Below are 21,273 nucleotides of genomic sequence, written 5' to 3' on the forward strand. Positions count from 1 at the left end.
ATGTTGATCTGCTATCTGGAAAATAATTCAAGATGTAACTGTCTCACTGAAATGAATTGGGCAAAGTGAAAGGAAATCTAAAACAAAAATGACCACCAAAGATTTAACAAAATTCACAAAAGTTTAATTCAAATTACAACATTTTAGTTATTAAACAGCATATGTACTGCAGTGAGAGGCATAGTCATAAAAGTGTACAGTAGTCAACTTAAAGCGTCGATACAGTGCAGGTGTCAGTCTGACGCTTTAAAACCCTTGAAGCAGTTATTCTTAAAATCACAATAAATGGTCTTCTGCGTTGAGGTCAAAGTGCAAGGTGACATCACCGTTGTGATGGCCGGTCACCAGTGTGTCACCTCCTTCCGCCCAGTGAGCTAGCTGCCAACCATCGCCATCGGAGCCTAGCGCCCTCACCATGAATGCTTTGCAATGCCGTCTCAACTGCCACACGCACACGCCGCCATTGTGACTCAAGCCCACCACCGCCAAGTTGTTGGCGCTAGCCTCACAGAGCCTGCAAGAGGTACAACATCGGAAATGCTCTGACCTGTAATTCCCTCCAATTTGCAATTCAACATTCACAAACACTTCTGATGTGGTTACATAATTGTGCATAAAATGTATAAGCCATTAATATCCAAAGTAATTTAAACTAGGAGTGAGCACACACCTGCAAGAAGATTGAAGTTTTTTGTTTACAAAAAGCTGGTCAAGTCTGAGCCAAAACAGGCTAACAAAAGCATGAAGTAGAAACCCCCGCTCACCTTCCTGACCATGACTCAGGTAGCTCCAGATGGGTCGCAAGGACGCTTTTGCCGCTCAGAGGATTAACCGCAACCAAGGAGAAGGGTGTTGACTCCTTGTTGTCCGTTTCTTGCTTAAACGACATTTTATCTTTGGTGGTGTTTTCATCATTAAGGAGGCAACCCAGAGACAGATGCTGAAGCAGGACTAAGAACACACCCTGGATGCAAAAAGTGACCAGAAAAATGCAGTCCTCAAATGGTTGGTAAATGAGCGTAGTTCATCTGTTAAGTGCATGTTGTTCCAATTTAGTAGCAATAACAGAAAATGATAAGTGCCATTGACTAATTGAGATTTTTTGTGGGTCTACTCATGACTGTGAACTGTGAGGATTAGGGGCCGGGACCTCTGGGTAGCTTACAGTATGATAGGATTTGTGATACATGGCTCACGATATAACGATACAACAATTAGCAACACATTAGTCAGGAAATCACTCTAAGATATTCTACAAAACAACTAATAAACAGAAGAACAAGTTATTTTGGTCCTTCTGCTGCGAAATGGAATGAGTATCACGAGTAGACGTCCAATCTGTTTGAACTGGGAGGGTGGCAGCGAAACATATGCTGCCACCCTCCCAGTCTATGCCCGTCACTGGCAGACATTGCCAGACAATGAGTTTATTTTGGGGCATTTTACATTATTTCCTGTGGATTTTCGGTCACTTCCTTTTCCTTTTGGAGCATTTATGGGTCACTTCCTGTTGATTTGGGGGTATTTACAGGTCACTTCCTGTTGATTTTGGGTTACTGAAAAAGGAAGTGACAAATGAATGTCCCCAAATGAGTGACTCAAAATCAACAGGAAGTAACCTGTTAATACCCTAAAATGAGCAGGACGTGACCTGTAAATGCCCACAAAAGACTGACTTGAGTGCCATTAACGGCGAGAGACATCCAATCCAGTAAAAATGAATCAGCTGTCTGGCGCCGTTAATGGCAGCCAGTGAACTAACGTAGCCACAACTCAGTGACGTGCGGTGAGGTTCATGGTTGGTGAGGCACTGACTCCTTTAGTGTCAGATTTCCAAATATATAAACCAAAAAGGGTAGCTTATTCAATTGGCTACTGGTTATTTCATATCTCATCAGCATTCATCACAAAACACGCACACACGGTACATATTATCGATACGTAAAAGTAAGAAAATAACATGCATTTGCTCTACACCCTCAATGTGTTGGCCGTCGCAATTCTATAATTCATGCAACATAAATGAGAGTAAAGAGTGGTGTACAAAACCACAGAATTCAATTCTGACCTTTAGTAAAATATTCAGTTGTTTTTAAAACTTTTAATTCTGATACTTTAATCAATTTATTACAGATTGCTAAACATAAAATGTGAAAAGAAAAACAAAGAATATTTTATTTAAGGCCAAAATTTAGTTTTTAAATATTCTATTGTATTTTTCTTAGTCTAAGCTCTTTTTTTTTTTTTTTTTTTTTTTTTTATAAGACTGAAATGAAAACTGTTTGTGGTCTTGCGCCTGTCCTTCACCACAAAAACCGCCGTTACTTTGGAAGGGCATAGGTTTGGTCTCAACATTCGTAGGGACGATATAACAGCATAACCTGCATGTAGGTACACTTTTTGCTGGGGACGGGACATTAATAAGATCAAACAGATTGGACGAAGGGGGCAAAGGGCCACATTTCTCATGTATATGAACCTAATTAATTAATAGGCAAAATGATCAATGCAAAATAAATCCTTATCTACTGATAATAACTTTTACGTGCATTGGTTCAGATGATACACTGTTCGATTCAAACCTTTGTTTTCAAAAAATACTAAAGAAACATTTTGAAAACTTCCTGAATAAATGTCTGGTTTTTATTAGCAAACATAAACATTAATGAAAATAATTCACTTAATAATGGTAGGGTCAATTCTATCCTTACAACATATGGAACTATTGAAAGATATAAATTCTCTATATAATTGAACATTATATCATGCAAAAAAGGTAAGGTTGCTTAAAAGTTGGTGGGGACAATTTTAGCATCCTGAAAAGTTGGTAGTGTTATGTCCCTATCGTCCCTATGCAAACCTACGCCCTTTCTGTAAAAGTCCTCCTTATTTTCCTTTACTTTAAAAAATCTCTCCGCCTCAATGGAGAGGATTGCTTCAATTAGATCGTTCTGTTTTCTATTTGACAAGCCAGAAAACACAGTGGATGTGTCCAAATGTGTAGCTAACCTTTCATCTTTCTCAGCAAAACCATATAACCGTTCTACATATATGCCACGTTTAGAAGAGCTTACACGCTCATCGTTACCACGAAATGTTAACTCCTGTTTAGCTAGGATGCAGGTTGCATTAATGAGGTCTTTTAAACTCTTTCGGTTTTCCTTTACCTTAGCATTGTGGATGCTACCGTTGAGCTTCCGCTGTTCGTCAAAGCCAAATCGATCCTTGAGCTTCCAAAAGTTTTTAAAGCAATCAGGCTTTGAATGTGAGTGGGTGAACTCTCATGTTTGCTGAGGCTTCGTGGTAGTTTTTTAATGTCACAATATCTCGTGTTAGTCCAGACATTGGCACAAGTTGAGAAGAAAAGGCAGGGAAAGCAGCAAAGGCGATTTTTCGAAGGACAGACACATAGCCAGTCTTTTTGGGTGTACCGGTCCGTTTGAAAAGTGCCAGTTATCTTCTGTCCCGTAGTTTGAAACAAACCTTTTAGCTCCGGTGTTGTGTTAATCGCGTCCACTTTTGACGGAAAGTCCAGTTTCACGTACGCCCCCTTTCAGTGCGGCAGAGAAGTATCTGTCGCAACCTGTGCCTTTTCACTGCGGTTTAATTTCCCATCAGCAAAACTAAATGTGTCGCTAACAAAAATTAAACTTTAAGGGTTAAAGACATTAGCCAGACTACGGAAAATCAGGTCAAATATACGTATCTGCAAACATTATAATGGCGACATGCAGAGATGTACGGCAACCAGCACGCTCCAATTCCATGTGTCAACCCAATTTGTTATGGATTGCACATTCAGAGGTGAGGCTTTACTCGTTGCTGCCGCACCTCTCGTTTCATTTCTTTATTTGAACAGGAAATAGGCAAATTCAGCGATTTTGACTATAAAAAATGTTTGAAATGAGTCATACATAAAGAGCAATGGACAAATATTAATATAAATTTGATGCTATAATTATTTTTTGTCATGATGACAGGTGAGGCTCTGCCTCACCTGCCTCCCCTGACCGCACGTCACTGCCACAACTCTAATGGGAGATTTTGGTAGCAACAAGTTCGGTCCTTTTTTGTTTTAAATAGTGACACCTTTCTAAAACTATATATCGATTCTTGGTGCAAGCATATCAATAACCTTTTGGGCTACAAAACATCACGATGTATCAACTTTTCGATTTATTATCACACCCCTAGTAATGATACTCATTGAACTTACTGGAGTTTTGTTCCGCCCTCTCACAATGAAAAAAATTCATTTTTTTCCCCGCCATCACACATTTGTCTGACATACAAGGTTCAAATATTTGTTCCATGCTATCAGACAAAATCTTGAGATTTTTCATCTTTACGTTTTGTGTGTAGATGTACACTTACACTGCAGGAGAATCCTCTTAAACAGGATGAGTGTGTTAAACTATCATCAAGCTTTATCTTCTGCAGCAAGTGGCCGTTCCTTAAATTCCTTAAATAACAAAATAACACTCTAATATTATAAACAGTTAAATCCTATTGAATGATGCTCCTAATGATGACTATTATGCAGGTCTTCTATCTTACCACAGAAAGATTTGTCCTTCCTCATCGGTGCCGACCAGAGCGTCAGGGAGTGCGTCCACCGGAGCCAGAGCCCTCACGCAAATGCCAGGCGAGTTGAGAGGGAGACAGCTGAAAGTACTGTCGAGACCATAAAGAGTAAAAAGAACAGACTAATATAAGTTGTTTCCAATCTTCTAAAAAAACACATACAATATGAAAATGCATATACGGTAATACCTCAACAAACAATCGCATCAACATACGATCCTGTCGACATCTGACGTAAAATTTGACCCGTCGACTCATTTGTCTCGACATATGACATGTTCAAAGCACGATGATTTATGACAGCGTCCCAATTTCATTGTTTTCCCGCAAGACGGACACACGGCGGATTTTCGTGAGGGAGAAATCAACATGGGTCCCATGAAGGTTAAGAGGAAAAAGGTGACAATGGTAACCACTGAAATTAAGAAGGAAATATTAGAAAAATATGAGCGTGGTGTGTGTGTGAGGAAACTGGCACGACAATATGGCAGGGCCAGCTTGGTCAGGTTTTTCATCATTTATTTCAGAACTTGTGCAACACAACACGGCTAATGTCCGCCGTATCCGACGTCAACTACAACATGGAAAAATAAGTAAAAATTTACCACTCTACCGCACCCCGTTATGTCTCGTCAGTCACACGGTACGTTCAGGAACAGCATGCAAAACACAACCGCCACATTACAACCAAATTCGTAACATTATTTTTGTTATTATAATGGTATTCCAATTTGTACTTAAAATTTGTTTTGGTATGTGTAATTGCCATTTGTAATTGTACCAGCAGTATTTATTAAGGATTTAGTGTAGGTTTATAGGCTGTGGAATGAATTAATCGAATTATAACGTATTCTTATGGGAAAATTCCGCTCGACATACAACCATTTCGACTTACAAACCAGGTCCTGAAGCGAATTAAATCCGTATAAAGAGGTACCACCGTGTTTAGGTTAAAAAATCAGACATACCTGCCATCGTTTGAGAGCGTGAACACCTGCAGCGAGCAGCCAAAGGAGGAGTTGGAGGAGGTGACCACCCTGGACTTGGGCACACCAACGGCCACCTGGATATCCGCGTCAAGCAGCAGTGTTGGCTCACCGCCGCAGCACGACAGTACCCTGACCATGCGTGGATAAAAAAAAAAGTCTCAAAGATGGAAAAAAATTGCGCAAACGTGACAAATTGAGTTGTCGTTTACCTCACTTCTTTTACCTCCAGTTGACCGAGTGTCACACACATGAGGCCAGACGCGTCCGGGACGGGAAACACGTTGATCACAGGCTGCATGGACAGATGATGTAACACCAAACAAAATTCTGATCACTTCATTTTCAGAGGAACAGAATTGGGTAAAAAAGATTTTTAAAATGAATTTAAAAAAAAAAATTAAGTATTAACTCATTGGCTGCTATATACATCCAATTCATTCTGACTGGGAATTCTGAAAGTGATCATTTTATCCTCAAAATCAGGTGACTCGAACTTGGACTGATAAGTAAAAATATATGATTGGGATATTCCGAGTAAAAAATGTATAAAGGTTTAACTGATGCGTCTCAAGAGCTCTGCATGCTGAAGAGCCGTTAAGTTTAGACTAGAAAAATTGAGGTCAAGAAAAGTGACAAGAATGTCTTTGCAGTGGGTGCATACAGTCACCATATAATTTAGGCTTATTTAAAATATTTTTGTACAATTAAACGAATCAACTAACCATCCACTCACAGTGCTTCAGCTACGGTGCCCCCATACTCTTTTCTTGTGTTATCCTCTTAAATAGGATTTGTGCAGCCATAAATCTCTGGTTTTGAACATCCAAAATCTGATTTTTGTGATTCATGTCGACCGACTTGAGCGTTGCTGTGTCATCCGTCAAAAATAGAACCACTAAGTATCTGATGCGAACGCAGCAGTCATTCTGCAGCCAAGCTGCCAGGCCTACACATTGTGTGAAAGATTGATTAAAATGCTTACAAACTTAATCGGGCTCCCATTCTGCAGCCATTTTACTTGGAGTGGAATTTAGCCTTTAAAAACCAGCCTCAAATCCATTTTTTGGCTTTTAACACAGCTTGAGATTCTGCCCTCATTGTGTCTTATTTTGATAATTTTAATATTTTTGGGGGGTAAAAATTGTGATGAATTAATTTGTTTTCTAGCTGTAAAGTGTTTATATGTAGCATTTTGTTGAGATAAAAGTTAGCAGAGTTTGTTAAAGAGCATGTTTGTGTTGTTTTAACAGACGAAGATCACAGCTCTTCCTAACTGCCTATAACAATCTTGCGAGAAGGCCTGTGTGTACTGAAATTACTTCTATATTACTAACACACTACATACTCACCTCAATGAAGGCCCACGTGTGTCGTAGGCTCCAAGCGCACGTTGATGACTCCTGACGCCATAAACAGACTGCCCACCTCCCTGCTGCGGCAACGCACAATCGGCCGGCCGTGTCTGACAGGCAACACGCATCCACCAGAGCACCTCCAGCTGGGACCTGAACACGTCAATTAAGATCATCACACTTTGAAAGCCGAAGTCATTTTTAATATATTTATTGCCATTGACTCCGTTAGACATCCAATCATTTGAAAAGGTTGGCAGCAGCTCCTACCGGTTAAAATCAATTGGACGTCCATCATCAAAGGCAGCCAATGAGTTAATTGTATAATATCAACAAATGGTTATTTCTGCAACGCATTCCCCCAAAATTCGCAGTCTAGATTCACACATTTTTTGAGAAACCTACGTTCCAGTAGCCACAGGATTGTTCACCTATTTTTTGTGCTCAAGCCTCGTTCCTATTTGAAATAAAAATACTGCTTTGCCCCCCTTTTTGTGGTTTTGTCCTTGTCTAACGCGTATGGTGGGGGGAGGCGGTACTCAACAGCGCTGAATCCAAGCACTACCTAGACCAGGCGTGGGCAAACCAGTCCTCAAGGGCCGCTGTGGGTCCTGTTTTTTGTTCCAACCGATCCACCGCAGCGAGTTTAACCAAAGAGGTTTCTGCGGAGACAAGAATCCTCTGACTGCAATCAACTGATTGCACTTGTAAGACACGAGTTTGATGAAAATGTGTCTCCTTGATGGGTTGGACCAAAAATCTGCACCCCTTTTGTGGAATTCTTTGCCTTCCCTTGCCCTATACCAGTGATCCCCAACCACGGGCCGGGTACCAATACCGGTCCGTGGCGCATATGCTACCTGGCTGCATAGAAATAATAAATAACTTATTAACGACCGCATTCTGGCCTGCGCCTCTTGACACACCAATCTGCCTGCCTACTTTATTGACTAGTCCGAGTAGAGATATGTGGACGTCGCCCTCTAGTAGTGGCCGCCATCACTGGGGTCTTTACACACCTCAGTAGCAGCCCAGCGTCAGACAATGTAAACAGTAATGATAGCTGCCCGCTGCTGACTGTGAGCTGCAGGCGGCACACCTCAGTATAGGCAGACGGGCGTACATCCGATCGTTTTGCTCAGATTAGTCAATAGATATAATAATAAACCTGGATAGGATGTTGTCATAGAAATCAATTGGAGCTAGCATTTTAAAAAAAAATATATATTTTTTTAAATATCTATGTGCGTTTGTCCTCAATAATGACGTATGACATAGGCGCATCAGACTTTTTCCCGAAAATATTAAGCCCACCCCACGCGCTAGCAAAGATGACTGAAAGACAGACGTCTTTGGACAGCTTTTTAAGGGGAAAAAAGCCACTTGGCGAGTCAATAGAGGAGCCTACGCCAAGTCCACTCTGCATAATATGTGGCCAAAAGTTAGCAAATGAGGCAATGAAGACTTCCAAGAATCTTCGGCACATGGAGACTAAGCACCCTCAAATAACGGATAAGACTTCGGTATTTTTAAAAACAAAAAAGAGCAAGCACGTAAGACAGAAACAATTAGTGAGGGCCACCATATCAACAAAAGAGAATGCACTGAGACCATCATACCTCATGGCGAACTATAATGTTAATGCCAAGAAGCGTTTCTCGACTGGAGAACAACTTTTTACGCCTGAGACCAAGGATATTTGCCGTCAGGTTTTAGGACAGGCCGCTGTTAAAGAAGGTTTATTCAGTGTCGGGTGAGTTAAATTTACCTTGCACTTAACGTTCGTTTTTAGCCCTGTCGTGTTATTTTACTGTATATTTACTTTTTTTTTTCTGCCACACATTGCTGGTCTGTGGAAAAAAGGCCGACATCACACAGGTCCGTGGTGCAAAAAAGGTTGGGGACTACTGCCCTAGACCATGTTAAAGGTTTCTTACTTTCAGTGTGCATCTTCTGCAAGTCTCAGACGGCGCTAAGATTTGGTCGTCTGGTGTCGGGGCAGCCATGTTGTGAGTGGTGGAGGTTTGCGGGGACAGAGGTGGCGGGGAAAGCGCCCGGTTTGGGGTGCTAACCGGGGTTGGAAGGCTAAGAGAGGGGGGAACAGCAGCAGTGGCAGTTGGTGACGAGGCGCGAGGGGTGAGCCCCACTGAGGGCAACACTGGGCTTGAGTGAAGAGTAGATGAGGGTGGGTGCAGAGGGGCAGACCCCACTGCCGGGCTCAGTCGCAGCTGAGACTGGATGCTGTCCCTATCTTGGACCACTTTGGGAAAATCATCCTGAAGCCTGTTGTCCTCTATCCCATCCTCAAGGGGGTGAATGCTGGGTGGAAGGTCTTTCTGTTGGTTGTCACCACACTTCCATTCCTGATTCCTTGGGATCCGACAAATGTTGTGAAGGTCCAAATGTGAGGTTGCAGTGATTTGCATGTCAGTGCTGTGAAGTTTATCAATTTGGCTGGAGCATTTTTCAGCCGTGGGTGTGAGGGCGAGCAGCCCCTTGAGAGGGGTCTCCTGAGTTCCGGTAAGTCTCTGGATGGCACCAGAGTTGTGGGACGACGACACGAATGGTTCAGTCCTTGATTTCGCAGCGACTTGGCATAGTTTGATGAGCTTCAGAGAGGCAAACTGGTCATCGGGCAAGTAGAAGTCCTGATGGAGGTCCGAGGGTGGCAGGTTCCCTATCAGCTGCATTGGGAGAGGAGGTTGTAGTGGGGGTGAGAGCTTGAGAGAGGGCACGAGGAAGGAATGCCAGCTCTCAGAACCTGCGAGGTCAAATTTGAAAACAAACAAATCATCAAATCGTTTCCATCTGGATACTTGAGAAAAACGTGTTAATTTGGTTGAAGACCTTATTTAGACTATGATATACTTTTGCATTTTATGGGCTATTTAGCATGCTTACTTGTTAAAAGGTTGACCGATGTCGGCCGAAATATCGATCCGATATATGGACTTTTTTCTAGATCGGCCATCAGGATATATAAAGCTAATATAATAGGATAACTGTTATGCTCACTGTTTGGGTGATGATCTTTCTCATAAAGATTGAGAGATATCTAGGCCAACTTATATATCGGGCAGACATATGGTATTTTTTCTAGATTGGCTGATTACAGCCAATATATAGGAGATTTAATTAGTATGTTCACAGTTTAGATAATGTTTTTTCTCATGAAGGTCAACCGATATATTGGTCAGTCGATATTTCGCACTGATATAATAGGTAACTGTTATGTTCACTACTTGGGTGACGATCTTAATTGTGCTTTTGCACCACCAAGTGGTCAGTGTTAGAAAAAGGAAATAGTAGAGGAAAAGTTTTACTTCGAATATATTCATCTTACATACTGAGTGTATCAATTTTCTTTCATAATGGACATGTTTAGAAAAAGAATATATCAGCCTCAAATATCAGCTTACAAAATTGGCTTTAGACATTGACTATTTTTTCCCCCATTGGTATAATAACTGGCCTTTGAAAATCTCATATCGGTCAACCTCTAGTTAAAAGACAACATTTTTCTTCATTTGGCTTTGTCAAAGAGTCTGACCTGAGGCCACAGAGGTGGGCTTGACAGTCTTGTGAAAGATGGGGAAGATCTTTTGCGTTTGTGATGAATGCTGCGTGTCAGGGGATGTGGCCTGCGGAAAGTCTGACGGTGAATCAACCTCTTCTGGAGTTGGGTGAGATCTTGGAGAATCCCTCTCATGGAGGGACAAGACAGGAGAAGCTGAGGGTCTCTGTACTTGAGGTTTTGCCCTGCATCGCCCCCTCCGACTCTTTCGACTCCTTCCCGGACGAGTGACTCTGTGCTTTGAAACAGAATCCGTGGGGGTGTCCCTGCCGAATATTGGATCAGAATGCACACCGGAGCAGGGCGGGCTGGCTTTTTTCCGGCGAGGACGCCCCGAGCTCAGCTGGGTATTGATGACGCCCCGTAGGTCTGGCTGGCTCTGCATGAGAGCCATGCGTCTGGTGGTCCGGACATAGTATTCAGCAGGGAAAAGTAGTCCTTCCACCATGGTGCAGGTTTCCTGCAAGCGCTTCTTGTCTCCTCCTTCAACGCTGCACAAAATGGGCTTTAAAAAGAAAAGGAAAAAAAAAGTGAAAAATAATCAATTAAAACGGATAATAAATGTATTATTTCATCAAGTAAATTTGTGTGTCAAAACAACAGGAAATAGACTTTGCAAGTTTCTCAAAAGCAGCGGGTAGCCAGGCAATTTCCCTGACAAAGACAACAACAGTATTCTGCCTTGATATGACATGATTCATTTTGGTTACATTTTTGTTTTGTTAGTGTACCTCGTTTCGCAAATGTTGACAATTGTTTTCCTTAGTCTTTAGGTGTCCTCCATCTACTTCACCGGCGCGATTCTCGTTTTCTTTTACATTTACTGGCGTTTCTGCTTCTATTTCACCCTCTTTCCTCTCATCGCTGAGTGCCAGAACGCTCCAGTGGGACAGAAGCAGTGAAGGTGACGTGGATTCCGAACTTTGGCTTTCATCCGTGAATGTTGCCTCGCCTTGCGACTTTTCGACTTCCTCGCCACGATTCTGCCAGCGTATGCGACTGCGGCGGGAGCGCAGCCGCAGGGCCGGGCTGGCTCTGCAACCATAAGTTGAGTCGAGATGTTCTGGTTCCGGTGTGGACGGGAGCGGAGTAATGACCGCGTTGCTGCAGCTGGAAGTGGCAGGACCTGATGAGAATTATGCCGTCGGGCAGCAGTTGAGATTATGATGGAAGAATTGTCTTTGAAGATTACATTAAACCTGCATGGACTTTTTCTTAAAATGAAAACGAGCTCCTTTTCTCCACATACAGTTGTGGTCAAAAGTTTACAAACACTTGTGAAGAACATAATGTCATGGCTCTCTTGAGTTTCCAGTTATTTCAACAACTCTGATTTTTCTCCAATAGAGTGATTGGAACAGATACTTCTTTGTCACAAAAAACATTCATGAAGTTTGGTTCTTTTATGACTTTATTATGGGTTAACAGAAAAAGTGATCAAATCTGCTGGGTCAAATATATACATACATGGATCTGAAAAAGCGAATCATTGACTTGAACAAGTCAGGAAAGTCACTTGGAGCCATTTCAAAGCAGCTGCAGGTCCCAAGAGCAACAGTGCAAACAATTGTTTGTAAGTATAAAGTGCATGGCACTGTTTTGTCACTGCCACGATCAGGAAGAAAACGCAAGCTATCACCTGCTGCTGAGAGAAAATTGGTCAGGAGGGTGAAGATTCAACTGAGAATCACCAAAAAGCAGATCTGCCAAGAATTAGAAGCTGCTGGAACACAGGTGTCAGTGTCCACAGTCAAGCGTGTTTTGCATCTCCATTGGACTGAGAGGCTGCCGTGCAAGATGGAAGCCCTTGCTCCAAAAGCGGCACCTTAAGGCTCGACTGAAGTTTGCTGCTGATCACATTGACAAAGATAAGACCTTCTGGAGGAAAGTTCTGTGGTCAGACGAAACAAAAATCGAGCTGTTTGGCCACAATGCCCAGCAATATGTTTGGAGGAGAAAAGGTGAGGCCTTTAACTAGGGCTGCAGCTATCGAATATTTTAGTAATCGAGTAATCGACTGAAAATTCTATCGATTAATCGAGTAATCGGACAAAACAAATATATTTTTAGGTGAAGAGCAATTATAGATATACATGAGAAAACAAGACATTTGATCATTTTCAGTCAATCAATGTCTTTATTTTTGATGTATATTGTTGAAAACAGCCAACAATTGCATCTCAGATGTAACTAGAATTTTAAAAAATGACTAATTCACTGCTTTCACTCAAAAACCCTTTAGATCTTATTTTTACAAAGTATATATATATATATATATATATATATAAACACACCTAAAAATGCCTTTACGCTTGATAACACACATCACTTAAAAGTTAGGATTTTTTCCCACGTTTTTCAATTAAATTTCTATTTGTGTCAAGCCATTTTTAAGTTCTAGTTAAGTTTTAAGTTAGTCTAAACTGTAAGTCCTGATAGGATTTTGAGTTTTTGCACTGTTCAAAATAAATGTATGATACAGGCTGTATTGGAGCACATTAGGGACTAGTGCTACTTGGTGTTTTATCCAGCAATGACTACTGAGCTAAAATTGATAGTTAGCATTATTGAGTTTTTATTTTACACCCTCATCACTCCACAACGCTATGTTATGTTAAGCCTGTATGTAAGACACGTTAGCCACGCATCGAAAGCGGTCTTAATTAATTGAAACCTAGCCCTCCGCAGTGCTAACGTAAGGTGAGCTAGTAGTGACAGTAACGTTAATCTTATATATTAGCGCTTAGCGCTCTTTATGAGTGCTTAGCGCTCTACTGCTTTAAGATGGAGGCTGTTTGCTAACGCTGCCCAGACGCGGCCTAGTCTGTCAATGTGCATCTAGTTCAACATACATGTGATCTCTGTGAGACTCATTGGACGCTACCTGCAACTAACGTAGCATGAGCGGGCTAGTATTTAGCAACGTCGGCGTCGTTTGTAGCGGTTGTCGGCTGCAGTAAGTTTTTTTTTTTGCTTCTTCCTCTACGCACGTGACATCAGCGCGTTGTCCCGCATTAAAAGTAGTCTGAGCAAAACGTGATGCTTAGAGCTGTCAAAATAAACGATTACTCGAGGTGAATAAAATTACTCGGATCAGTTTTTAAACTCGAGTTACTCGAGTTGCTCGAGTATTCGTTTCAGCTCTACCTTTAACCCCAAGTACACCATGCCTACCGTCAAGCACGGTGGTGGTAGTATTATGCTGTGGGCTGTTTTGCTTCCAATGGAAGTGGTGCTATACAGAGAGTAAATGGGATCATGAAGAAGGAGGATTACCTTCAAATTCTTCAAGGTAACCTAACGTCATCAGCCGTAAGATTGGGTCTTGGGCGCAGTTGGGTGTTCCAACAGGACAATGACCCCAAACACACATCAAAAGTGGTAATGGAATGGCTAAATCAGGCTAGAATTAAGGTTTTCGAATGGACTTCCCAAAGTCCTGACTTAAACCCCATTGAGAACTTGTGGACAATGCTGAAGAAACAAGTCAATTTCAGAAAGCCATCAAATTTAACTGAACTGCACCAATTCTGTCAAGAGGAGTGGTCAAAGATTCAACCAGAAGCTTGCCAGAAGCTTGTGGATGGCTACCAAAAGCGCCTAATTGAAGTGAAAATGGCCAAGGGACATGTTACCAAATATTAGCGCTGCTGTATGCATATTTTTGACCCAGCAGATTTTATCACTTTTTTCTGTTCACCCATAATAAAGTCATAAAAGAACCAAACTTCATGAATGTTTTTTGTGACAAAGAAGTATCTGTTCCAATCACTCTATCAGAGAAAAATCAGAGTTGTAGAAATAACTGGAAACTCAAGAGAGCCATGACATTATGTTCTTCACAAGTGTATGTAAACTTTTGACCACAACTGTACCTCCGCCAAATGAAGACTTGGACATTCCATCTTGGTCTGTCTGGTCCTGCTTCGGAGTGACTTCCTTCCTTACGTGTTTCTGCACCGCTTCCAGTCTCTCAGCACGCTGCCAACACATGTACATGTTTGTGTGACAACAAGGATAACCTACTTAAAGTGCACATATAGTGGTGCTTCAACTTGCGTTGAATACTATCTGTGATATTGCTCATAACTCAAAACACTTGTATCTTAAATCATCTCATTCAAAGCTAGTGTAATGCAGGGGAAAAAGCTGCTCAAATGTATTGTACCTTCTAACAATGTATCATAATAACATCAAAAAGATTATAAAATTAAATGAATTGTGATTTAATGCTTCAATTCAATAATTTGTTGCTGGTATGCATGCACCGTCCTTTACCATCATGGTACATGGTATAAAAACTGGACATAGATATTAGTATTAAACATAGAAGAATACCATCACAAATACATCCACAATTCCAATGAAGTTGTGTTAAACATACAGCGGGGCAAATAAGTATTTAGTCAACCACTAATTGTGCAAGCTCTCCCACTTGAAAATATCAGAGAGGCCTGTAATTGTCAACGTGGGTAAACCTCAACCATGAGAGACAGAATGTGGAAAAAAAAAACAGAAAATAACATTAAGTATTTGGTGAATACCAAAAGTTCATCTCAAAACTTTGTTATGTACCGTTTGCTGGCAATAACATGGCCAAACATTTTCTGTAACTCTTCACAAGCTTTTCACACACTGTTGCTGGTATTTTGGCCCATTCCTCCATGCAGATCTCCTCTATAGCAGTGATGTTTTGGGGCTGTCGTTGGGCAACACGGACTTTCAACTCCCTCCACATATTTTCTATGGGGTTGAGATCTGGAGACTGGCTAGGCCACTCCAGGACCTTGAAATGCTTCTTACGAAGCCACTCCTTTGTTGCCCTGGCTGTGTGTTTGGGATCATTGTCATGCTGAAAGACCCAGCCACGTCTCATCTTCAATGCACTTGGTAATGGAAGGAGATTTTCACTCAAAATCTCTAGATACATGGCCCCATTCATTCTTTCCTTTACACAGATCAGTTGTCCTGGTCCCTTTGCAGAAAAACAGCCCCAAAGCATGATGTTTCCACCCCCATGCTTCACAGTGGGTATGGTGTTCTTCGGATGCAATTCAGTATTCTTTCTCCTCAAAACACGAGAATTTGTGTTTCTACCAAAAAGTTTTATTTTGGTTTCATCTGACCATAACACATTCTCCCAGTCCTCTTCTGGATCCTCCAAATGCCCTCTAGCGAACCGCAGACGGGCCTGGACGTGTACTGGCTTTAGCGGGGGGACATGTCTGGCAGTGCAGGATTTGAGTCCCTGGCGGCGCATTGTGTTACTGATAGTAGTGTTTGTTACTGTCGTCCCAGCTCTCCGTAGGTCATTCACTAGATCCCTCGTGTGTTTCTGTGTTTTTTGCTCAACGTTGTTATCATTTTGACACCATGGGGTGAGATCTTGCATGGAGCCCCAGATCGAGGGAGATTATCAGTGGTCTTGTATGTCTTCCATTTTCCAATAATTGCTCCCACAGTTGATTTCTTTACACCAAGCGTTTTACCTATTGCAGATTCAGTCTTCCCAGCCTGGTGCAGGTCTACAATTTTGTCTCTGGTGTGCTTCGACAGCTCTTTGATCTTTGCCATAGTGGAATTTGGAGTGTGACTGACTGAGGGTTGTGGAGAGGTGTCTTTTATATCGATAATGGATTAAAACAGGTGCCATTAATACAGGTAACGAGCAGAGCCTTTGTTAGACCTCGTTAGAAGAAGTTAGACCTCTTTGACAGCCAGAAATCTTGCTTGTTTGTAGGTGACCAAATACTTATTTCCAAATCTAATTTGGAAATAAATTCTTTAAAAATCAAACAATGTGATTTTCTGTTTTTTTCCCCACATTGTCTCTCATGGTTGAGGTTTTCCCATGTGGATAATTACAGGCCTCTCTAATCTTTTCAAGTAGGAGAACTTGCACAATTGGTGGTTGACTAAATACTTATTTGCCCCACTGTAAATAAAAACAAAATACAGTTTCGCCAATAAAATTCTAATTTAATAATGATTTGCTAAAAAAAACATTAAATAGCTTGTCTTTCGAATGTACTCTATTAAATAAGATGAATGATTTGCAAGCCATTGTTTTCAGTTTTTATTTACTGTATCCTTAACACAACATCCCAACTTCACTGGAAATACAGTAACAGTAATACTGTTGATTTTTTTGCAGAGGAAATAGAATACATTCCAAAGATATATTGGATCATCGGTCTACATCTGCTCAATTGAGTTGTTAGTAAATTCGTCATGATCCCCTAGTTCTGGCCCGCAGTTGTAATGGTAACAAAAGACGAATTTAGCAGGCCATCCAAAACAGGCTAACCGGGAGTGGGAAATGTCCAAAATTGTAAATTTAAAAAAAAAAAAAAAAAAAAACAATTAAAAACATAAAGAACCATTTAAAAAAAGCATTATAAATTACTTTTAATATCAATACATCACCGAGTGGTGGTGTTGCCTGTACCTGCAGTTTCTGGGCAGTCTTGAGATACTCCCGCCGGAGCTGGGCCAACTTTTTACGAAGCTGGAAGAGGAAACAAAATTAAGATGACAAAAGAAGTTAGCATCATAATTTTCTCTGCAGAGTCACCAGTTCTGGGTACTTGGTGTTTACTGTTGTTATGCCTTGAGTGGTTTAAACTGACAGCTGGAAGACATCGTAATTTATGGGACCCGTTTCACAAATAGAGTAAAAAAAAACTGAGTTACTGATGCACCCACTCAAAAATTAAACAAATCTGCCTAAAAATAAACAAAGAAAACACTGAAAGAGTCGGCTCTACAAAATTCCTGGGGGTCTATATTGAGAAGTACCTTAATTAAAAAAAAAAAACAAAAAAAACATACTGATGATCTCACAAATAAACTGTCGAAATACGCTGCTCTGTTCTTTAAACTGAGATATTATCTCCCACTCTCTACACTTCTCATTTTGTATAGATCTTTATTTGAACCACATTTACAAATACTGTAATATCATATGGTGCAACACATTTCCCAATTATCTAAAAAAGCTTGAAATACCACAGAAAAAGTTATATGTGCCCTAACATGGTCTGAGTTCAAATGCTCCAGCTATAATAATTTTTCACCGCCACCCCGTTCTGAGGTTTAAAGAGCACAACTATTTTCAAAATGCTTGCGAAATGTATCCGATCATCCATAAACTAAACCGTAAATTAAGTAACCTCATCCCAATCTGTACTCCTCAGCACACATATACCACCAAAAGAAAATTCAAATCACTGGGAAAAAAAGATGCTAAAGTGTACAAGCTTTGGCTTTGTGTGCAGAGGACCACAGATTTGGAATGAACTTGACGAAATACTTAAAATTTCACACTCCGTCTCCATTTTTAAGAAAAAACTCCAAACTCATCTCCTAGCAATGTACAGTATGTTTAATATGCTGATGCTTTGAATAACATTAATAAGGTATCTCATATCAAATCCAGTGTAACCAGAATGTTGAAATTGTCCATAGTTAATTGTATGTATGTGAATGGGTGTGTGTATGTGTATGCTGTCCAACTGGGCACCCTACTAAAAGCTTTAAATAGCTGTCCTTTTCACACATCTTATTATATGAACTGCTTGAATATGACCATGCACTGTATATCTTGAATGATGTGGGAATAAACTGAAATTAATCATTTAAATAGTATTTACACCATGTAATGTCCTTCAGAAATTCCACTAAAACAGTGAGATAAAGTTTGCAACTACCGGGCATACAAAGGGTTTTTTCTACACATAGGACACAAGGACCAACATCTTCATAAGAAAGGACCTCAAACTGAAGTAAATTTTAGCTGGACATGACACGATTTTAAATAGTTGTTTTATGAATAATTGAAGGTCGTCACATCTGGTGTTCTTCTCTGCATTAAGGGTTGTGATTTTCTCCTTGAAAGCCTACCTTCTGCATCCTCACCTCATTTCACCAATTCACCTTCTTTTAAAGTCTTCTCTTCCAGTCAACACCTTTGCATGGCGGTTTCAACCTCATCATTCTCTGACCATCACTATCTTTGCTGTAGACATGTCAACACCATCTATTATACCTCCAGCGCCACTTCATCATGTCTTCGAGCAGTACCACCGCCACTACTGTGCTAAAACTTGCCCCTTAATTCGAGTAAAGGTGCACGATAATTATCGGTCCAATAATAGAAATTATGACGTAATCCCAATAAATCTGATAACATAATAAATAGGCCCGATAATATATAATATTTTTAGCACTGTGTTGGTGGATTGGGATGTTTGCGTTTGTTTCCACTCCTGTTTTGCCAGTATGCAAAGTTTTGTTACTGTTGTAGAGGCCGTATTTTTCCATCACTAAGTGATAAACCTTACTTTGGCAATTAGCAAATGTTTGCATTTTACAGTGTTATGTTTACACGTTCTTGAGAGGCCTTTTGATTATTGATAGGCTTGCTGTCCTATAATTGCCAGATTAAGAAAGTTGTTTCATGGACCAAGACCACATAAGTTTCCTCTCCTGTTGCACCAAATGTTTTATCTACTGACAAAGCACAATACCTGTTCGTGTATGTTTGTTTTAGTTCAGTGCCCTTTGTTTTTGGGAACACATCGTAAATGACATGGACTGATTGATTGTGATTGACTAAAATTATATTCATTTAAAAAAATAAATATGGGCACTTTTTTTTAAGGCAAAACTGTTCTAGTCATTGTTTTGATCATTATAATAATGTTTATGTCATCATGAAAACTCTAGTTAGGTCAAAGGTAAATCTATGCTGAATCCACCACTAGTATTTCTGACCTACAGGTATTCAAAAGCTCACGTGATTATACATTTTAATATTATATATATATATTATCGGTTATCGTATCGGTATCGGCCTTGAGGAGCAGGAAGTTATCGATATCGGTTTCAAAAAATGCATATCGTGCACCCCTAAATTCGAGACTGTCTCACATGACATACCTGATACTTCCCTCAATCTTGCCTGAATCTGTTTCTTCACCTCTTAACACACTCCCCATTGTTTTTGTACTGTTGACACAATGGGTGTGACAAAATATCGAAATGGTGATATATCGTGATACTTTGTATCCCAAAAGGTTATCGATATGCTCCTGCCAAGAATCGAGCTATTGTTTTAAAAAGGTGTCAATGTTGTGATAAAAAAGGAACCAACAAGTTGCTACCAAAATCTTCCACCATAATAGTGTCTCAGTTAACTCTAAGGCTGCCAGTGACGGTGCTCGACGCCCAATCCATGTAGACTGGGAACTTTTCTTCATTCAAAACCAGAGCATTCACAGTCCTTTGGTCCGATTTTCGGGGCATTTACAGGTCACTTGCTGTTCATTTTAGGGCATTTACCGGTCATTTCCTGTTGAGTTTGAGTCACTGCCTATTCATGTGGGTGATTCCCAGGTCACATCCTGTTCTGCAACTCAAAATAAACAGGAAGTGACCCATAAAATACTCCCAAATCAAAAGGAAGTAACCGAAAATCAACAGGAAATTTATCTTAAATGGCCAAAAATTACCTCATTGCCTGGCATTGGCTGCCACTGACGGCCATAGACGTTCAATCCGTTTGAAGTGGGAGGGATGGCAGCGAATGAACATGCGTTCCCAGTTCAAATGGATTGGACGTCTACTAGTGATAAACTCATTCCAATTCACAGCAGAAGCTTGTTTTTCTGTTTATTAGTTGTTTGTAGAATATCCTAGAATGATTTTCTGACCGATGTATCGATAATCGTTGTATCGCCATATTGTCAGATCATCGTTATCATGACCTTTGTATCGCAAATCGTATGTATCGTGATGTACCAAGAGGTTCCCACTCCTAGTTGACACTAACTCAATCTCTTCCGTAAACTTATTCTTTTAACCTACAGTATTTTTATTTATTTGTATTTTACGTTGAGACATTTAATGTTGATTAACTTTGGTTTTCTCCCTCATCCCAAAACATGCGTGACAGGCTGATTAAGCACTCCAAACTGTCTGTAAGTATGTGAGTGTGCGTATATGGTTGTTTTCCCCATTTTGCCCTGGCAACTAATTCAGTTACCGCCCCTTGTCAGAGCCCACAGTTAGCTAGGAAAGGCTCTAGAGCCCCCGTGACGAAAAGCAGCATGGAAAATAGAATAAAGTTTGTTTACATTGTCCTTGTCATCGCAGTGGAGTGTGGACCTCAGCTGCTCTTCGCAGCGCAGGACGTCCGCAATCGCAATGTTCTTCATCTTGCTCACGCACTGACACAACACATACAAAACACAGAGACGTAATACAAATAAAGCTTAAAAAGAAAGCGTTGGAGTAGTTAACATTAGATTAAATTCCAATATTACTAGCGGAGTGAACCTGACTAAGGAACGCTAGCTGGTTAGCTTCAGTTTAAGCTGTTACCTTTCGCGCACATTTGGAAATGTTACACCGTTTTATTTTAAAGTTGCCTGTAAAGAATCTTGAGCTGTCAGTAAACGCCAACAAAATCGCCAAAGCACATACGCTGACTCTTGCAGCGGCTCCATGGAGGTTGTAGCGATTGTTCAGGAGTCAATCGATGTTGCGACTCTCGATTAAAGTTCCAAATTCCCGCGACGCGACGTGCTGAAAACAGAGCCAAGCAGTCGAACCCCGATGACGTCGATGGTTGTCATAGTGAAGCATCTATGGCAATTGGAAGTGCCGAAACAAAAAATATCATTTGATCTTAGTATTTTAAGCTGTTATGAACAGATTAATATAAATCGTCACTATTTGCAACATATGGAAAACGCATCACACAATCTGGTTT

At 40.7% G+C, this 21,273-nt stretch overlaps 1 protein-coding gene across 2 annotated transcripts; it reads right to left on the minus strand.

The window, feature by feature from the left end:
* Positions 1–93: 93 nt before the first annotated feature.
* On the minus strand, positions 94–21,094 carry palb2 (partner and localizer of BRCA2). 2 transcript variants are annotated; one of them, XM_057844591.1, is made up of 14 exons: positions 20,883–21,023; positions 20,636–20,728; positions 16,948–17,007; positions 14,375–14,480; positions 11,231–11,625; positions 10,476–11,004; positions 8,863–9,686; positions 6,923–7,078; positions 5,783–5,865; positions 5,553–5,702; positions 4,558–4,674; positions 4,375–4,462; positions 765–964; positions 94–514 (listed from the first exon to the last, which is right to left on the minus strand). In XM_057844591.1, the coding sequence occupies exons 2-14, from the start codon at positions 20,714–20,716 to the stop codon at positions 277–279; spliced, it is 3,027 nt and encodes a 1,008-aa protein (XP_057700574.1). In that variant the 5' UTR covers positions 20,717–20,728; positions 20,883–21,023; the 3' UTR covers positions 94–276. The 2 variants fall into 2 exon arrangements, with proteins under 2 accessions (XP_057700574.1, XP_057700573.1); XM_057844590.1 differs by having other exon boundaries at positions 96–514; positions 20,985–21,094.
* Positions 21,095–21,273: the final 179 nt, after the last annotated feature.

Source organism: Corythoichthys intestinalis, chromosome 8, assembly GCF_030265065.1.
Source record: "Corythoichthys intestinalis isolate RoL2023-P3 chromosome 8, ASM3026506v1, whole genome shotgun sequence".
NCBI lineage: Eukaryota > Metazoa > Chordata > Actinopteri > Syngnathiformes > Syngnathidae > Corythoichthys > Corythoichthys intestinalis.

Bases quoted from the DNA above. Each gene is read 5' to 3' on its own strand.
- palb2 (XM_057844591.1), bottom strand. From the start codon at position 20,716: ATGAAGAACATTGCGATTGCGGACGTCCTGCGCTGCGAAGAGCAGCTG. The intron at 11,626-14,374 runs GTACAGTTGTGG...AATTCTCATCAG, and splicing joins CAAGTCTTCATTTGGCGGAG to GTCCTGCCACTTCCAGCTGC. The intron at 7,079-8,862 runs GTAAGAAACCTT...TGACGTGTTCAG, and splicing joins GCAGAAGATGCACACTGAAA to GTCCCAGCTGGAGGTGCTCT.